The following is a 16414-nucleotide window of genomic DNA, read 5'->3' as shown; positions in this document are numbered from 1 at the left end:
CCAAACTCCCCATCAGAGAAGCCATCACCACCATCTCACCGTCATGCCGGAATATGTCTGGTAGACTGGCCACGAGCAGGAGTATACCATGGGCCGTAACGTCTGGTTGAGGTAAAAACCAAATAGGGGGTAGCCTGGGAAAGTAGGGCACAAATAATGGGAATTAAGGAAAGACATATGTACACAGGAACAAAATGAATGAAAAATCTAAAGCAATACAGTTGCACAAAGGAGAATACTTATGATGAAGATTATATGTAAATGAGCAATGTTCATGTAATAGTTTATCATGTAGAATAGTGACAACATGCATAAAGCAGTGGTATGATACTGTCAAGCTGCAGCACATGAAAGGTCATACTATTAACCTGCAGCCACTGGCAGGCTCATATTGTTAAGCTGAAGCACATGGCAGGGTCATACTGTCAAGATGCAGCACGTGTCAGGTCATACTGTCAAGTTGCAGCACCTGGCAGTTTATACTATTAGGCTGTAGTACCTATCGACACCATACTGTCAAGGTCCCAGGGTAAAGCCTGGAAATACTCCACTAGCAACTATTAACCTGCTCTAACTTTAATTCCATTTATGCTGACCGTTTTTTTCCTGTGCAATAACCATGCTCGATTCAGTTTACAAAGTTTTCTTTAATTTCTTACACCTCAACCGTCTTCTCGTGTAGAACAGTTTGGTACTTCTGAATCTTCCTTATTGTCAGCATATTCATAGCCTGGTTTGTAGAGCAATGGTCTCATACTTAATGGTTAAATGGTGTTCCTAATAGTGCATCTAGAATTGTACTTGTATACCTTTATTTTGAAATAATTTTATAAATTATCTGCCTTTATCAAAATTATAAAATTAATGATTAAAAATATGACCTAGTTTTACCTTCATTATATAGTCAAAAAATATTGAAACAAAATAATGTTTTATTAGTTAAACTGAAAATATTTATCAATCCACAAGTGAAATCTTGACGAAACCCAATTGATGATAAAATTTAGCTAGTTACAATCTCCAAAAGTGTACTTTACTTCTACTCAATAAAATACATACCTAAACATTACTACTAATATTTTCCCCACTTTCCATCCATAACATTGTTCAAGACATAATACAGTAAAGAATGCTTGGATGGTACTATGGCACATACATGAAACTGTGAGGAACCACTACATCAGAGCTTGGTATTGAAGCACCAAGTGCCAAAACAACATCTTGGTTGCATGAATCTCATGCATCAACTCATGTATGGCAAACCTAAACTTGAGCTGTTCAAATTTTGTATAAAAATAGCACATTTAAAAGTGCATCATTTGATCTTGGGCGTAGTGAGGGTCATCTGTACTGGGCTGTATAGCCAAACACACATGCTGTTGGAATTCAACAGAAGACTAATAGATTTGGACTATCAAGGTAGGTGTGAACAGTTAAATAAGAAATATGGACAGTTAATAAAACTGATGCATAATACTGCCATAAAAGATTCATGAATGGTTATTAATTGATAAAATATAATCAGGAAATTAAAGCTCTTTAATGACCTTTTACCCTCAAACTTTAACCTTAACTAATTTTAATTAAAATTACCAAGTTTTTAACAAAGAACACAAAGGAAACAAATCAGAGAAATTAAAGGTAATTGCACAAACATTTGAATAAAAGAAAACAGGCAAACAAATAAAACTTTACCTGATGATTTTTGGCCATAGGGTGTGTAATATGTGAATGGCACAGCAGTAATAATGTGCAGACAGCTAAAGAAGTTAAAGAATGTCTTACAGTTGAACAAAATATAGTCCAGTCATGTGAGTGTCAAAAGTAGTATAAAAACAACATAGAGTAATATTTACAGAAGCACTGCTCCTTCACACAAATTCACATACAGTACTAATAACTCTTAACAGAGATGCATTCAGCTAACACAGATGGTATTTAAGAAATTATACTACTGTACTTTTTTAATATTACACTAACATAATTTTATATACAATATTTCAAAATACAATAGAGACAAAATTTAAAGTGTATCATCTTGTGCAATTCGTCATAAAAGGTTACATTGCTCACCTCGGTCCATATCTGAAGGGTGTGAATAACAGCCGTCCAGCTTGACATAGTCTACACCCCAGTCTGCAAATGTCTCGGCATCTGTCTGTAGGTGACCTAAAATACCAGGGTAGCCCGCACATGTGAAATTTCCATAATCCTCATAAATGCCAAACTTCATCCCACGCTTGTGCATCTGGTGGAGGTGTCAAAGTAACAATACCAAATAAAACGCTGTACATATGACATGTCCTCGTATATAGTGAAAAATTTATGGATATACTGTCCTGCATATAGTGAGAGTATATTTACCTAATACATAATTAAAATAAATAAGATGATACTTGAGACTACAGTATTTCAGTCTGTTTTATGGGAAATATAGCATTTGTGAATGTATAAAACTCATTATCTACAACTAATCACTAAAGAAATACTGTACAGTATAACAAATTCAGCAGTACAGTATATAAATATTCCATGCAAAATAACATGAAAATGGGAAAGACATTTAAATGATACAATGGGTATAATATTTAATATGTCACGTCAGAGAAAAATCTCAATCTTAGAGTTCTGTGAAGTGGAATATGAGGTAGAAAGGTAGGACCAGAAGTATGTAGACAGGGCAGCCATCAACACAGATGGCTAGTTTCTGATTATTTATTTTTATCCTGGTAATTTATATGGAAAACTGTATTATGTACCTGAGCTTAAAATAGAATGTATTTAAAAGTTTTAATAATCATGGAAAGTAATCCAGTGAGGAAGTGACTTGTCACTGGGTTATAGTTATGAGGCCTCGGGAGATGACTCTCAACACCAGACAAATATTGACCTTAGGAGTGACCTTATGCCTGATACCAAAGATGGAAGCATAAGAAAATTAACTGCTTCCTATATCATTCCAATATTTCTTATTCTACAGAATAAACCAATGAATTATGTCAACTAGCAAGATACATACGTAGTCAGCAAGGGCAGCAATGCCTGATGGAAAGCGAAAAGGGTCAGGCTGGAGTCTACCACGAGCATCACGGTCTCTTGAAAGCCAGCAGTCGTCCAGAGAGACCATGTTATACCCCAGGTCACGGTACCCTTGGTTCACTATGATGTCTGCCATTTGCATGAACAGCGACTCACTAGTGTACAGAGAAAATATATAATTTTAAAATTAAATCTTTGTTAAAAATGATGCACATGCAGAAAGAAAGAGGAATAATTACTTACTGTAATTTATAATTACTTACTGTATATAATTACTTACATAATTACTTACTGTAATTTAAAGGAGGTAATATAATGGAAACAAATAAATCAGAAATTGATATGTTGACAATTGTTTCAAAAAGTAGGTCTTTAATACAGGTAAATTCTTGTGAAAATGAACACACTGGATTAACTTGTATAGGGTCGGGATGGGGAAGCGCTTTGACAAGTTGCCAGCTTCCTGTCCTTATTGAGGCCACTAGTGAGTGACTCTCAAGCCAATTAACAAGGGTTATGCACACATGCAGCAGGGTTTGATGCAAATAAACCATGTTTACATACCTGATACAGTTGTGTGGGTCATTGACACAGTCTGTGTTGCACCTAAACCGCTGCCAAGCCAGCCAGCCCATGGGCGGAGTGCGGGCCAGCCCATTCTCCAGCCCAGAAACACACACCCCTAACACCAGCACGCCCACGGATACCCATACCACACCTTGCATTCTGAGGAGAAAACATTATTATAAGAAAACTAATTTTTAATTAAATACAAATAAATATTCCCAAGCCAGTATATTTATTAACCTTGCAATGTGCAATTCTAAAAATATGTGAATTATATCCAGTACTTGAATTTATTTGAGGGGGGCCACCATCTATTTAGTGGCCACAACGGGAACAGGACGCTAGTAGATATTCAAAGGTTCCCCCATTTTTACTGAAATTTTTCCAATTGGATTTTGAACTGCAGTAATTTGTGGATTTGGCAGGCAGGCAGTTCCTATGAATGAAAAAGCATCTTCTGTTTTCTGTTCTACATTGTGAATTGTTGAGCTTGAAGGTTTTGCCCCTTGTATGTGACCTTCTAAAGAAGTGATTTGGATTAATATCCTCCATTTTGTTAAGTATTTTTATAAGTTTCTATGTGATCCGCCTTGTCATGTCTGGCTTGCAGTGTTGTTAATCCTATAGCCCTCAGCCTTTCCTAATACGAGTGTCAACTTAATTCTGGGATGATTTTTGTTGCTCTACATTGTCCTTTCTCCAAGGCAGATATGTCTTTCTGACCATGAAGTCTCCATTCTGGAAAAAGTATTCCTGATGGGGGCACAAATTTGTACAGTTGAAAAGCCACCTTTTCCTTGGAGTTAAATGTTTGGCTATTCCTAGGATTTGGTTAGCTATTTCTTACTGCAGCTCCCAACTGTCCAACTTTCAATGACTGGTGGATTCTAACTCTGACGTCATTTTCTAACTCAATTTGCTGCATGGTAGCATTATTGATTTGATAGTTGTAATATGTATTGCTATGCCTTGTAAATCTCTTTGCGTGTCTCATTATCATTTTCCCTTCCAATTTTACGACATATCTTAGTATCATCTGCAAAATTTGATGATGCAGTTTGTAATATTCTCATCTATGTCATTGCTGTATATGACCAAAGGGGTTGGCCCTAAGAAGGAACCTTACAGTACCCCACTCACCATATTTCTCCAGTCAGACATTTTCCATTTAGGATGACCTTTTGCTTTCTTTACTTTAACCATTGTTTAATCCATTCTAATAATTTACAATTTATTCCATGTGCTTGTAATTTCTTTGCCAGTCTTTCATGTAGTAATGTATCAAAAATTATAGACAAGTCCATGTATACTATGTCTACTGGAAATTCTTTGTCTGAAGAGCTTGTTGCAGTCTCCAAAAATGTGTGCAGGTTGGTAGGACAGGATTTATATTTAGCAAAACCATGTTGTGTTGGTTTTACTAGATTGTTTACTGAAAGATGGTGAATTTGCCCAACCACTTGGGCTGGACAGTAGAGTGATGGTCTTGCTTCATGCAGGTCGGCGTTCAATCCCAGACCGTCCAAGTGGTTAGTGACCATTCCTTTTCCCTGTCCCATCCCAAATCCTTATCCTAACCCCTTCCAAGTGCTATGGTCGTAATGGCTTGGCGCTTTCCCCAGATAATTCCCTCCCTCTCTTAAGATTCTCTTCTTGAGCTTGCAAATATGATAGGTTAGAAATAAGCTAATATCTACTGAGCTCTTTCTGACTTTTGGCACAATGTTGTAGTGGTTCACAGGTGAGAACATTGTTGTTGTTGTAGTGGTCCACAGGTGAGAACATTGTTGTTGTTGTAGTGGTCCACAGGTGAGAATGTTGTTGTAGTGGTCCATGGGTGAGAACGTTGTGATAAGTTATCATTTGACCACTGCAAGAGATTGGCCTTATCTCTCTGGTGCAATATAAAGTTAGTTACACACATACATATGTACGCGCGTACGTGCGTATGTGTGTGTAATTACCTAAGTGAGTAATTACCTAAGTGTAGTTACAGGATAAGAGCTACGCTCGTGGTGTCCCGTCTTCCCAGCACTCTTTGTCATATAATGCTTTGAAACTACTGACGGTCTTGGCCTCCACCACCTTCTCACTTAACTTGTTCCAATCGTCTACCACTCTATTTGTGAAGGTGAATTTTCTTATATTTCTTCGGCATCTGTGTTTAGCTAGTTTAAACCTATGACCTCTTGTTCTTGAAGTATCAGGTCTCAGGAAATCTTCCCTGTCGATTTTATCAATTCTTGTTACTATTTTGTATGTAGTGATCACATCACCTCTTTTTCTTCTGTCTTCTAGTTTTGGCATGTTTAATGCTTCTAACCTCTCCTCGTAGCTCTTGCCCTTCAGTTCTGGGAGCCACTTAGTAGCATGTCTTTGCACCTTTTCCAGTTTGTTGATGTGCTTCTTAAGATATGGGCACCACACAACAGCTGCATATTCTAGCTTTGGCCTAACAAAAGTCATGAACAGTTTCTTTAGTATATCGCCATCCATATATTTAAATGCAATTCTGAAGTTAGAAAGCATAGCATAGGCTCCTTGCACAATGTTCTTTATGTGGTCTTCAGGTGATAGTTTTCTATCTAGAACCACCCCTAGATTTCTTTCTTTATCAGAATTCTTTAAAGATTTCTCACATAATATATAGGTTGTGTGGGGTCTATGTTCTCCTATTCCACATTCCATAACATGACATTTATTAACATTAAATTCCGTTTGCCAAGTGGTGCTCCATATACTTATTTTGTCCAGGTCTTCTTGAAGGGCATGACAATCATCTAAATTTCTTATCCTTCCTATTATCTTAGCATCATCAGCAAACATGTTCATATAATTCTGTATACCAACTGGTAGATCATTTATGTACACAATAAACATCACTGGTGCAAGAACTGAACCCTGTGGTACTCCACTTGTGACATTTCTCCATTCTGATACATTGCCTCTGATTACTGCCCTCATTTTTCTATCAGTCAGAAAATTTTTCATCCATGATAGAAGCTTACCTATCACCCCTCCAATATTTTCCAGTTTCCAGAACAACCTCTTATGTGGAACTCTGTCGAAAGCCTTTTTTTAGGTCCAGACAGATGCAGTCAACCCAACCATCTCTTTCCTGTAATATCTCTGTGGCTCGATCATAGAAACTGAGTAAATTCGATACACAGGATCTTCCAGATCGATAACCATACTGTCTGTCTGATATTATATCATTTCTCTCCAGGTGTTCTACCCATTTAGTTTTGATTAGTTTTTCCAATACTTTCACTATTACACTTGTCAATGATACAGGTCTATAATTGAGGGGGTCTTCCCTGCTGCCACTTTTGTAGATTGGAACTATGTTAGCCTTTTCCCACACATCAGCTACAACTCCTGTAAACAGGGATGCCTGAAAAATCAGTTGAAGTGGAATGCTGAGCTCAGGTGCACATTCTCTCAGAACCCATGGTGAAACTCCATTTGGACCAACTGCTTTGTTCTTATTTATAGCTCCTTGAGCATTTTTTCCACTTCGTCTCTAGACACCTCTATGTGCTCTATGTTGTTCTCTGGAATTCTTATTGTGTCTGGTTCCCTGAAGAATGTGTGTGTGTGTGTGTGTATTCACCTAGTTGGGCTTGCGGGGGTTGAGCTCTGCTCTTTCGGCCCACCTCTCAACTGTCAATCAACTGTCTCTACTACTACCTTTTTTTTCACACCACACACACACACACCCAGGAAGCAGCCCGTGACAGTTTACTAACTCCCAGGTACCTATTTACTGCTAGGTAATAGGGGCATAGAGTTAAAGAAACTCTGCCCATCGTTTCTCGCCGGCGCCCGGGATCGAATCCGGGACCGCAGGATCACGTGTCCAGTGTGCAGTCCGCTCGGCCACCGACTCCGGGGGTTTCTAACATATGTGTGTGTGTGTGTGTGTAATTACCTAAGTGTAATTACCTAAGTGTAGTTACAGGATGAGAGCTACGCTCGTGGTGTCCCGTCTTCCCAGCACTCTTTGTCATATAACGCTTTGAAACTACTGACGGTCTTGGCCTCCACCACCTTCTCACTTAACTTGTTCCAACCGTCTACCACTCTATTTGCGAAGGTGAATTTTCTTATATTTCTTCGGAATCTGTGTTTAGCTAGTTTAAATCTATGACCTCTTGTTCTTGAAGTGCCAGGTCTCAGGAATCCTTCCCTGTCGATTTTATCAATTCCTGTTACTATTTTGTACGTAGTGATCATATCACCTCTTTTTCTTCTGTCTTCTAGTTTTGGCATGTTTAATGCTTCCAACCTCTCCTCGTAGCTCTTGCCCTTCAGTTCTGGGAGCCACTTCGTAGCATGTCTTTGCACCTTTTCCAGCTTGTTGATGTGCTTCTTAAGATATGGGCACCACACAACAACTGCATATTCTAGCTTTGGCCTAACAAAAGTCATGAACAATTTCTTTAGTATATCGCCATCCATGTATTTAAATGCAATTCTGAAGTTAGAAAGCATCGCATAGGCTCCTTGCACAATATTCTTTATGTGGTCCTCAGGTGATAGTTTTCTATCTAGAACCACCCCTAGATCTCTTTCTTTATCAGAATTCTTTAAAGATTTCTCACATAATATATAGGTTGTATGGGGTCTATGTTCTCCTATTCCACATTCCATAACATGACATTTATTAACATTAAATTCCATTTGCCAGGTGGTGCTCCATATACTTATTTTGTCCAGGTCTTCTTGAAGGGCATGACAGTCATCTAAATTCCTTATCCTTCCTATTATCTTAGCATCATCAGCAAACATGTTCATATAATTCTGTATACCAACTGGTAGATCATTTATGTACACAATAAACATCACTGGTGCAAGAACTGAACCCTGTGGTACTCCACTTGTGACATTTCTCCATTCCGATACATTGCCTCTGATTACTGCCCTCATTTTTCTATCAGTCAGAAAATTTTTCATCCATGATAGAAGCTTACCTGTCACCCCTCCAATATTTTCCAGTTTCCAGAACAACCTCTTATGTGGAACTCTGTCGAAAGCCTTTTTTAGGTCCAGATAGATGCAGTCAACCCAGCCATCTCTTTCCTGTAATATCTCTGTGGCCCGATCATAGAAACTGAGTAAATTTGATACACAGGATCTTCCTGATCGAAAACCATACTGTCTGTCTGATATTATATCATTTCTCTCCAGGTGTTCTACCCATTTAGTTTTGATTAGCTTTTCCAATACTTTCACTATTACACTTGTCAATGATACAGGTCTATAATTGAGGGGGGTCTTCCCTGCTGCCACTTTTGTAGATTGGAACTATGTTAGCCTGTTTCCACACGTCTGCTACGATTCCTGTACACAGGGATGCCTGAAAGATCAGGTGAAGTGGAATGCTGAGCTCAGATGCACATTCTCTCAGAACCCATGGTGAAACGCCATCTGGGCCAGCTGCTTTGTTCCTCCCGAGCTCCTTGAGCATTTTTTCCACTTCGTCTCTAGACACCTCTATGTGTTCTATGTTGTTCTCTGGAATTCTTATTGTGTCTGGTTCTCTGAAGATTTCATTTTGTACAAACACACTTTGGAACTTTTCATTTAATGTTTCACACATTTCCTTTTCATTTTCCGTGAATCTGTTTCCCATTTTCAACCTCTGGATATTATCCTTTACCTGCAATTTGTTGTTTATGAATTTGTAGAATAGGCCCGGTTCTGTTTTACATTTATCTGCTATCCCTTTTTCAAAATTTCTTTCTGCCTCTCTCCTTACTGCTGTATAGTTGTTTCTCGCATCTTTGTATCGCTGGTATGTTTGGGGGTTTGGCCTCTTCCTATACTGATTCCATTTTTGTGTCTTTTGGTCTCTTGCCCTCTCACAATTTCTGTCGAACCAATCCTGTTTTCTGGTCCTGCATCTCTGTTTTGGTATGAATGTTTGTGTGCCTTCCTCGTATAGTTTTAAAAATTTGGCATACATTTCATTTACTTCCCTGCCTAGCAACAATTCTGTCCAATTACACTCATTAAAAAAAATTCGAAGTTCCCCATAGTTGCCTCTCTTTAAATCGAGTTTATCAACTGTTTCAATGTCCCCATTTTCTTCTAGATGATATCTTAAAGCATATTTAATGTCTAACAGGACGTGATCACTCTTTCCCAAGGGAGGAAGGTACTGGATGTCAAAAATCTCTTCTTCTTTCCTGGTGAATACTAGATCCAGTACTGACGGTACATCTCCTTCCCTCATTCTTGTGGCTTGCTTTATGTGTTGATACAAGAATGTCTCCAGAATGAGGTTCACAAATCTGCATGTCCTTAAGTCCTCCGTTCTTGCTTCATAGGCCTCCCAGTCTATTGCTCTAAAGTTGAAGTCCCCCAGTATCAACAGTCGTGATTTATCTTTATCTGCTTGTACAATAATATCTCTCATGACCATTATGAGGCCCTCTCGTTTGTCATCCAGTTCTTCCTTTGTCCACGTGTTGCTTGCTGGTGGGCTGTAGGTATTTACAATTATCAGGTTATCATCCTGATATGTGTGTGTGTGTGTAATTACCTAAGTGTAGTTACAGGATGAGAGCTACGCTCGTGGTGTCCCGTCTTCCCAGCACTCTTTGTCATATAACGCTTTGAAACTACTGACGGTCTTGGCCTCCACCACCTTCTCACTTAACTTGTTCCAACCGTCTACCACTCTATTTGCGAAGGTGAATTTTCTTATATTTCTTCGGCATCTGTGTTTAGCTAGTTTAAATCTATGGCCTCTTGTTCTTGAAGTTCCAGGTCTCAGGAAGTCTTCCCTGTCGATTTTATCAATTCCTGTTACTATTTTGTACGTAGTGATCATATCACCTCTTTTTCTTCTGTCTTCTAGTTTTGGCATATTTAATGCTTCTAACCTCTCCTCGTAGCTCTTGCCCTTCAGTTCTGGGAGCCACTTAGTAGCATGTCTTTGCACCTTTTCCAGTTTGTTGATGTGCTTCTTAAGATATGGGCACCACACAACAGCTGCATATTCTAGCTTTGGCCTAACAAAAGTGTGTGTGTGTGTGTGTGTGTGTGTGTGTGTGTGTGTGTGTGTGTGTGTACTCACCTAGTTGTGCTTGCAGGGGTTGAGTTCTGGCTCTTTGGTCCCGCCTTTCAACCGTCAATCAACAGGTGTACAGATTCCTGAGCCTATTGGGCTCTATCATATCTACACTTGAAACTGTGTATGGAGTCAGCCTCCACCACATTACTTCCTAATGCATTCCATTTGTCAACCACTCTGACACTAAAAAAGTTCTTTCTAATATCTCTGTGGCTCATTTGGGCACTCAGTTTCCACCTGTGTCCCCTAGTGCGTGTGCCCCTTGTGTTAAATAACCTGTCTTTATCAACCCTGTCGATTCCCTTGAGAATCTTGAATGTGGTGATCATGTCCCCCCTAACTCTTCTGTCTTACAACAAAGTGAGGTTTAATTCCTGTAGTCTCTCCTTGTAACTCATACCTCTCAGCTCGGGTACTAGTCTGGTGGCAAACCTTTGAACCTTTTCCAGTTTAGTCTTATGCTTGACTAGATATGGACTCCATGCTGGAGCCGCATACTCCAGGATTAGTCTGACATATGTGGTATATAATGTTCTGAAAGATTCCTTACACAAGTTTCTAAAGGCCGTTCTTATGTTAGCCAACCTGGCATATGCTGCTGATGTTATCCTCTTGATATGAGCTTCAGGGGACAGGTCTGGCGTGATATCAACCCCCAGGTCTTTCTCTCTCTCTGACTCTTGAAGTATCTCATCTCCCAAATGATACCTTGTATCTGGTCTCCTGCTTCCTACCCCTATCTTCATTGCATTACATTTGCTTGGGTTAAACTCTAACAGCCATTTGTTCGACCATTCCTGCAGCTTGTCCAGGTCTTCTTGAAGCCTCAAGCTGTCCTCCTCTGTCTTAATCCTTCTCATAATTTTGGCGTCGTCAGCAAACATTGAGAGGAATGAGTCTATACCCTCTGGGAGATCATTTACGTATAACAGAAACAGGATAGGTCTGTGTGTGTGTGTGTGTGTGTGTGAGAGAGAGAGAGAGAGAGAGAGAGAGAGAGAGAGAGAGAGAGAGAGAGAGAGAGAGAGAGAGAGAGAGAGAGAGAGAGAGAGAGAGAGAGAGAGAGAGAGAGAGAGAGAAGAGAGAGAGAAAGAGACAGAGAGAGAGAGAGAGAAAGAGACAGAGAGAGAGAGAGAGAAAGAGACAGAGAGAGAGAGAGAGAGAGAGAGAGAGAGAGAGAGAGAGAGAGAGAGAGAGAGAGAGAGAGAGAGAGAGAGAGAGAAGAGACAGAGAGAGAGAAAGAGACAGAGAGAGAGAGAGAGAGAGAGAAAGAGACAGAGAGAGAGAGAGAGAGAGAGAGAGAGAGAGAGAGAGAGAGAGAGAGAGAGAGAGAGAGAGAGAGAGAGAGAGAGAGAGAGAGACAGACAGACAGACAGACAGACAGACAGACAGAGAGACAGACATACAGAGAGACAGACAGACAGAGACAGACAGACAGACAGACAGACAGAGAGACAGACATACAGAGAGAGAGAGAGAGAGAGAGAGAGAGAGAGAGAGAGAGAGAGAGAGAGAGAGAGAGAGAGAGAGAGAGAGAGAGAGAGAGAGAGAGAGAGAGAGGAGAGAGAGGAGAGAGAGGAGAGAGAGGAGAGAGAGGAGAGAGAGGAGAGAGAGGAGAAGAGAGGAGAGAGAGAGAGAGAGAGAGAGAGAGAGAGAGAGAGAGAGAGAGAGAGAGAGAGAGAGAGAGAGAGAGAGAGAGAGAGAGAGAGAGAGGAGAGAGAGAGAGAGAGAGAGAGAGGAGAGAGAGGAGAGAGAGGAGAGAGAGAGAGAGAGAGAGAGAGAGAGAGAGAGAGAGAGAGAGAGAGAGAGAGAGAGAGAGAGAGAGAGAGAGAGAGAGAGAGAGAGAGAGAGAGAGAGAGAGAGAGAGAGAGAGAGAGAGAGAGAGAGAGAGAGAGAGAGAGAGAGAGAGAGAGAGAGAGAGAGAGAGAGAGAGAGAGAGAGAGAGAGAGAGAGAGAGAGAGAGAGAGAGAGAGAGAGAGAGGAGAGAGAGGAGAGAGAGGAGAGAGAGGAGAGAGAGAGAGAGAGAGGAGAGAGAGGAGAGAGAGAGAGAGAGAGAGAGAGAGAGAGAGAGAGAGAGAGAGAGAGAGAGAGAGAGAGAGAGAGAGAGAGAGAGAGAGAGAGAGAGAGAGAGAGAGAGAGAGAGAGAGAGAGAGAGAGAGAGAGACAGACAGACAGACAGACAGACAGACAGACAGACAGACAGACAGAAGGAAAGTAGTGAGTGGTTGAGGCTGGGAGTGTGTGGCGTATCAGTGTGGAAATGTTTGGTGAGACCAGCTGACTTGTTAGAGGGAGCAGTGAGAGGTTTGCCTCGCTCATTGTTTTCCAGTAACTCTTACTATATATTTGTTCACTATATTAGTGAACATACACAAAATGAAACACGCAAGAAGTTTAGCAAGTTATGTCTTATAAACATATTTCAAACATATTTCCAGGTGAAATTTCACACACTAGGAATGATTTTAGCTTTCACGTCCCCTAGGATTTACCGACAGATCTAATCTTTACAGTATTTCGAAATGTCCGCTCGCGCATGATGATCGGTGTAGTATTTTTGTTTTATTATTAACAACCTTATATATACACAGCAATGTGCTGCTACCATATTCTATATGAAGGATTACAGAGTGTGTGGATCAAAGTTTAAGTATGGGTTCCTGGAATATGGCATCTCACAGCATGGTTAGTTATGCCATGGTATGAGGAGAGAAGATAAGGAGCACCTTGAGAGACTAGGCTACCAGCCTCCACTACCAAACTCTCAGTATAGAATATCGTCCAATATTCGTAAGTATACGTAGTTACAGACTTCAAAGTACCTCATGTCATTTGGTCCGAAATCTTTGTCAACAGGGCAATCACAGATGTTGTGAGGGAGAGTATAATTAATTCCTTTGTCGAAGCTCTAGATCACATTACCATCAGCCGCTGCTCTACGTGCTCCTCGACGCCACACTCACCATCCAACATCCAGGAATGCCTACGCTAATGCATTAATAGTTATGGCACAACAATGTTAGTAAATATTTGTTATATTCCCAAAATTCAAACTTTAAATAATGTCGAATAGGCTAAGTATGATTGTAATTCACAATGGACCTGCAAGCATAAACTCAATATATGAATAACAAAGTCATTTCACGGAAGTATATTACCGACATCATAATTGTTTTTGCTATTAATAATAACCATAAACAGCTGTATACCCACAATGGAAAGTAATAGTAATACTTTCATCGCCTGAAGCATATATAACAGAGAGTTCTCATGACAGCATAAGTCCAATTTTCGTGGCTTAAGTCACATTTCTGATACAGCGCCAGCTCTACTTAACGTCTTACCAACCCTAAACATGTTCACCAACACATACTGTACACATGCGAGGGATACTCATATGTAATATTGTATACATGCGAGGGATACTCATATGTAATATTGTATACATGCGAGGGATACTCATATGTAATATTGTATACATGCGAGGGATACTCATATGTAATATTGTATACATGCGAGGGATACTCGTATGTAATATTGTATACATGCGAGGGATATTCGTATGTAATATTGTATACATGCGAGGGATACTCGTATGTAATATTGTATACATGCGAGGGATATTCGTATGTAATATTGTATACATGCGATGGATACTCGTATGTAATATTGTATACATGCGAGGGATACTCGTATGTAATATTGTATACATGCGAGGGATACTCATATGTAATATTGGATACATGCGAGGGATACTCGTATGTAATATTGTATACATGCGAGGGATACTCGTATGTAATATTGTATACATGCGAGGGATACTCGTATGTAATATTGTATACATGCGAGGGATACTCGTATGTAATATTGTATACATGCGAGGGATACTCGTATGTAATATTGTATACATGCGAGGGATACTCGTATGTAATATTGTATACATGCGAGGGATACTCGTATGTAATATTGTATACATGCGAGGGATACTCGTATGTAATATTGTATACATGCGAGGGATACTCGTATGTAATATTGTATACATGCGAGGGATACTCGTATGTAATATTGTATACATGCGAGGGATACTCGTGTGTAATATTGTATACATGCGAGGGATACTCGTGTGTAATGTATGAAGCATTTTGGTCGAGTTTTTCAGACATTGAGTAAACAGTATTTCCCAGAACCTTGAAAGCACTGACCAAAAATAAAAATGATTGTCATTCCTTGATTTATGCCTATGCGTAATTGTTTAAAGTTTCCTTGAAACTTACTAAGATGCTCTCAAGTCAAAATTTGGAAGAGGATCGATAGAGAACAAGCCTGCTAACTTATGATGTGACTTTCAGAAGGGGAGATCCAGTGACAAGTAAGTATGCTTCACTGAGGAAAGTATAAGTGTGTGTGACGAGCTGCTCACTACACAGTTACTCTCACTTCCCACAGTCATCCATTAGCACATGTCATACACTCATTAACACCAGGTGTTGCTGTGTCACACCTGGCTCACACACCTGGTCACAAGAGTCAGGTGGTGTGTAGTGTCCTCACTACCTTCCCACACCTGAAGGAGCGTCACTGCTCTGCAATAGAACCTCGGTATGATAAGAGCATGTGAATGAGCAAAGGAGGTCAGAAGGACGGTAAAGAAAAGCATTAACTTATAACACACAAACAGACACGAAGCGCACACTCACTGTAAAACTGGTCTTGCATGCACCCCGGGCCGCTCCACACCTCACCGGCTGGCCTACACCGAACTCACTACTCGCGTGAAAATTCCAATCATTGTACAAGGCAGGTTAGGCTACGTTACTCTTCCCTCTTTGAACCAGGCTGTGTAAGTAGCAGACACATGGCTGCCGTCACTGCCTGCTCCCTCACTCTGTTGTCCCTCCTTCACTCCATTGTCTGCGGGGCCGCTCCAAGCAACAGCCTGTTGGACCAAGCTCTCACAAGTCAAGCCTGGCCCCGGTCTTGGGAAGTATTACTACTCCTAGAACCCCCTCCAGGTATAATACCTTTCCCATGGCGAGTCAATTTATTTTTCAAACAAATACTGGCAAGTGTGCTAGTTGTATTGCTGGTTTCCCTGCAGCATGCAGAACCTGTTCAGAGGCCGGGTCAACCCGCCGGGTCAACCAGCACCACGCTGGGTAAGGAACACAATACCAGTTGCGTCAACACTACACCACAATCCAACACTCTCAGGAACACACAAGTAAATATCTCGTTAATATCTCCACTCAAGGTAAATTATATAAAAGTAGACATAAAACGCCATAATAGACATGAAAATAGACATAAAAAGCAACCCTGAATCATTTTAACAAAATTTTCTAACCTTTACAATCGCACTGATACAGTAGCCTCATTCTTGGCAGCTAATTCAACTTTCCCTTACTCTTCACTCTCCACAAAAACTCTCGCCGATGCCATAACAGGTTTGGTATACCTTCTACACTGATGTAATCATTTCAGATGAATACAATATGATAAAAAAGTGTATTATGAAAGTTAAGGTGAAAATTATAGACCGATTGCACTAATATAATATCAAAATCTTTCGAAAAAGTGCTGAGATCTAAGTTCACAAAATACATGGAACACAGCGTCTCCATAACCCTGGACAACACGTGTTCAGAACAGGTCTTGCCTCACAATTGCTGGACAACTATGACATGGCCTTAGATGTCATGAAAAAGAAACAAAATGCTTATGTAATAT

The 16414-nt window shown here is 40.1% G+C and overlaps 1 protein-coding gene across 2 annotated transcripts in view; it reads right to left on the bottom strand.

The window, feature by feature from the left end:
* Positions 1 to 16414, bottom strand: part of LOC123757610 (alpha-N-acetylgalactosaminidase) — a 152988-nt gene that overhangs the window by 47717 nt on the left and 88857 nt on the right. The window contains exons 3-6 of one of the 2 annotated variants that reach the window (XM_045741420.2): positions 3604 to 3765; positions 3020 to 3194; positions 2074 to 2248; positions 40 to 134 (exon numbers count right to left, since the gene is read on the bottom strand). In XM_045741420.2, the coding sequence (XP_045597376.1) occupies positions 40 to 134; positions 2074 to 2248; positions 3020 to 3194; positions 3604 to 3764 (606 nt within the window). In that variant the 5' untranslated portion in view covers position 3765. The remainder of the gene's footprint in view (positions 1 to 39; positions 135 to 2073; positions 2249 to 3019; positions 3195 to 3603; positions 3766 to 16414) is intronic. The other variant, XM_045741421.2, reaches the window with a different exon arrangement.

Source organism: Procambarus clarkii, chromosome 19, assembly GCF_040958095.1.
Source record: "Procambarus clarkii isolate CNS0578487 chromosome 19, FALCON_Pclarkii_2.0, whole genome shotgun sequence".
Lineage (NCBI taxonomy): Eukaryota > Metazoa > Arthropoda > Malacostraca > Decapoda > Cambaridae > Procambarus > Procambarus clarkii.
The sequence above is the reverse complement of the archived record's forward strand: the minus strand, read 5'-3'. Positions and strand labels throughout refer to the sequence as shown.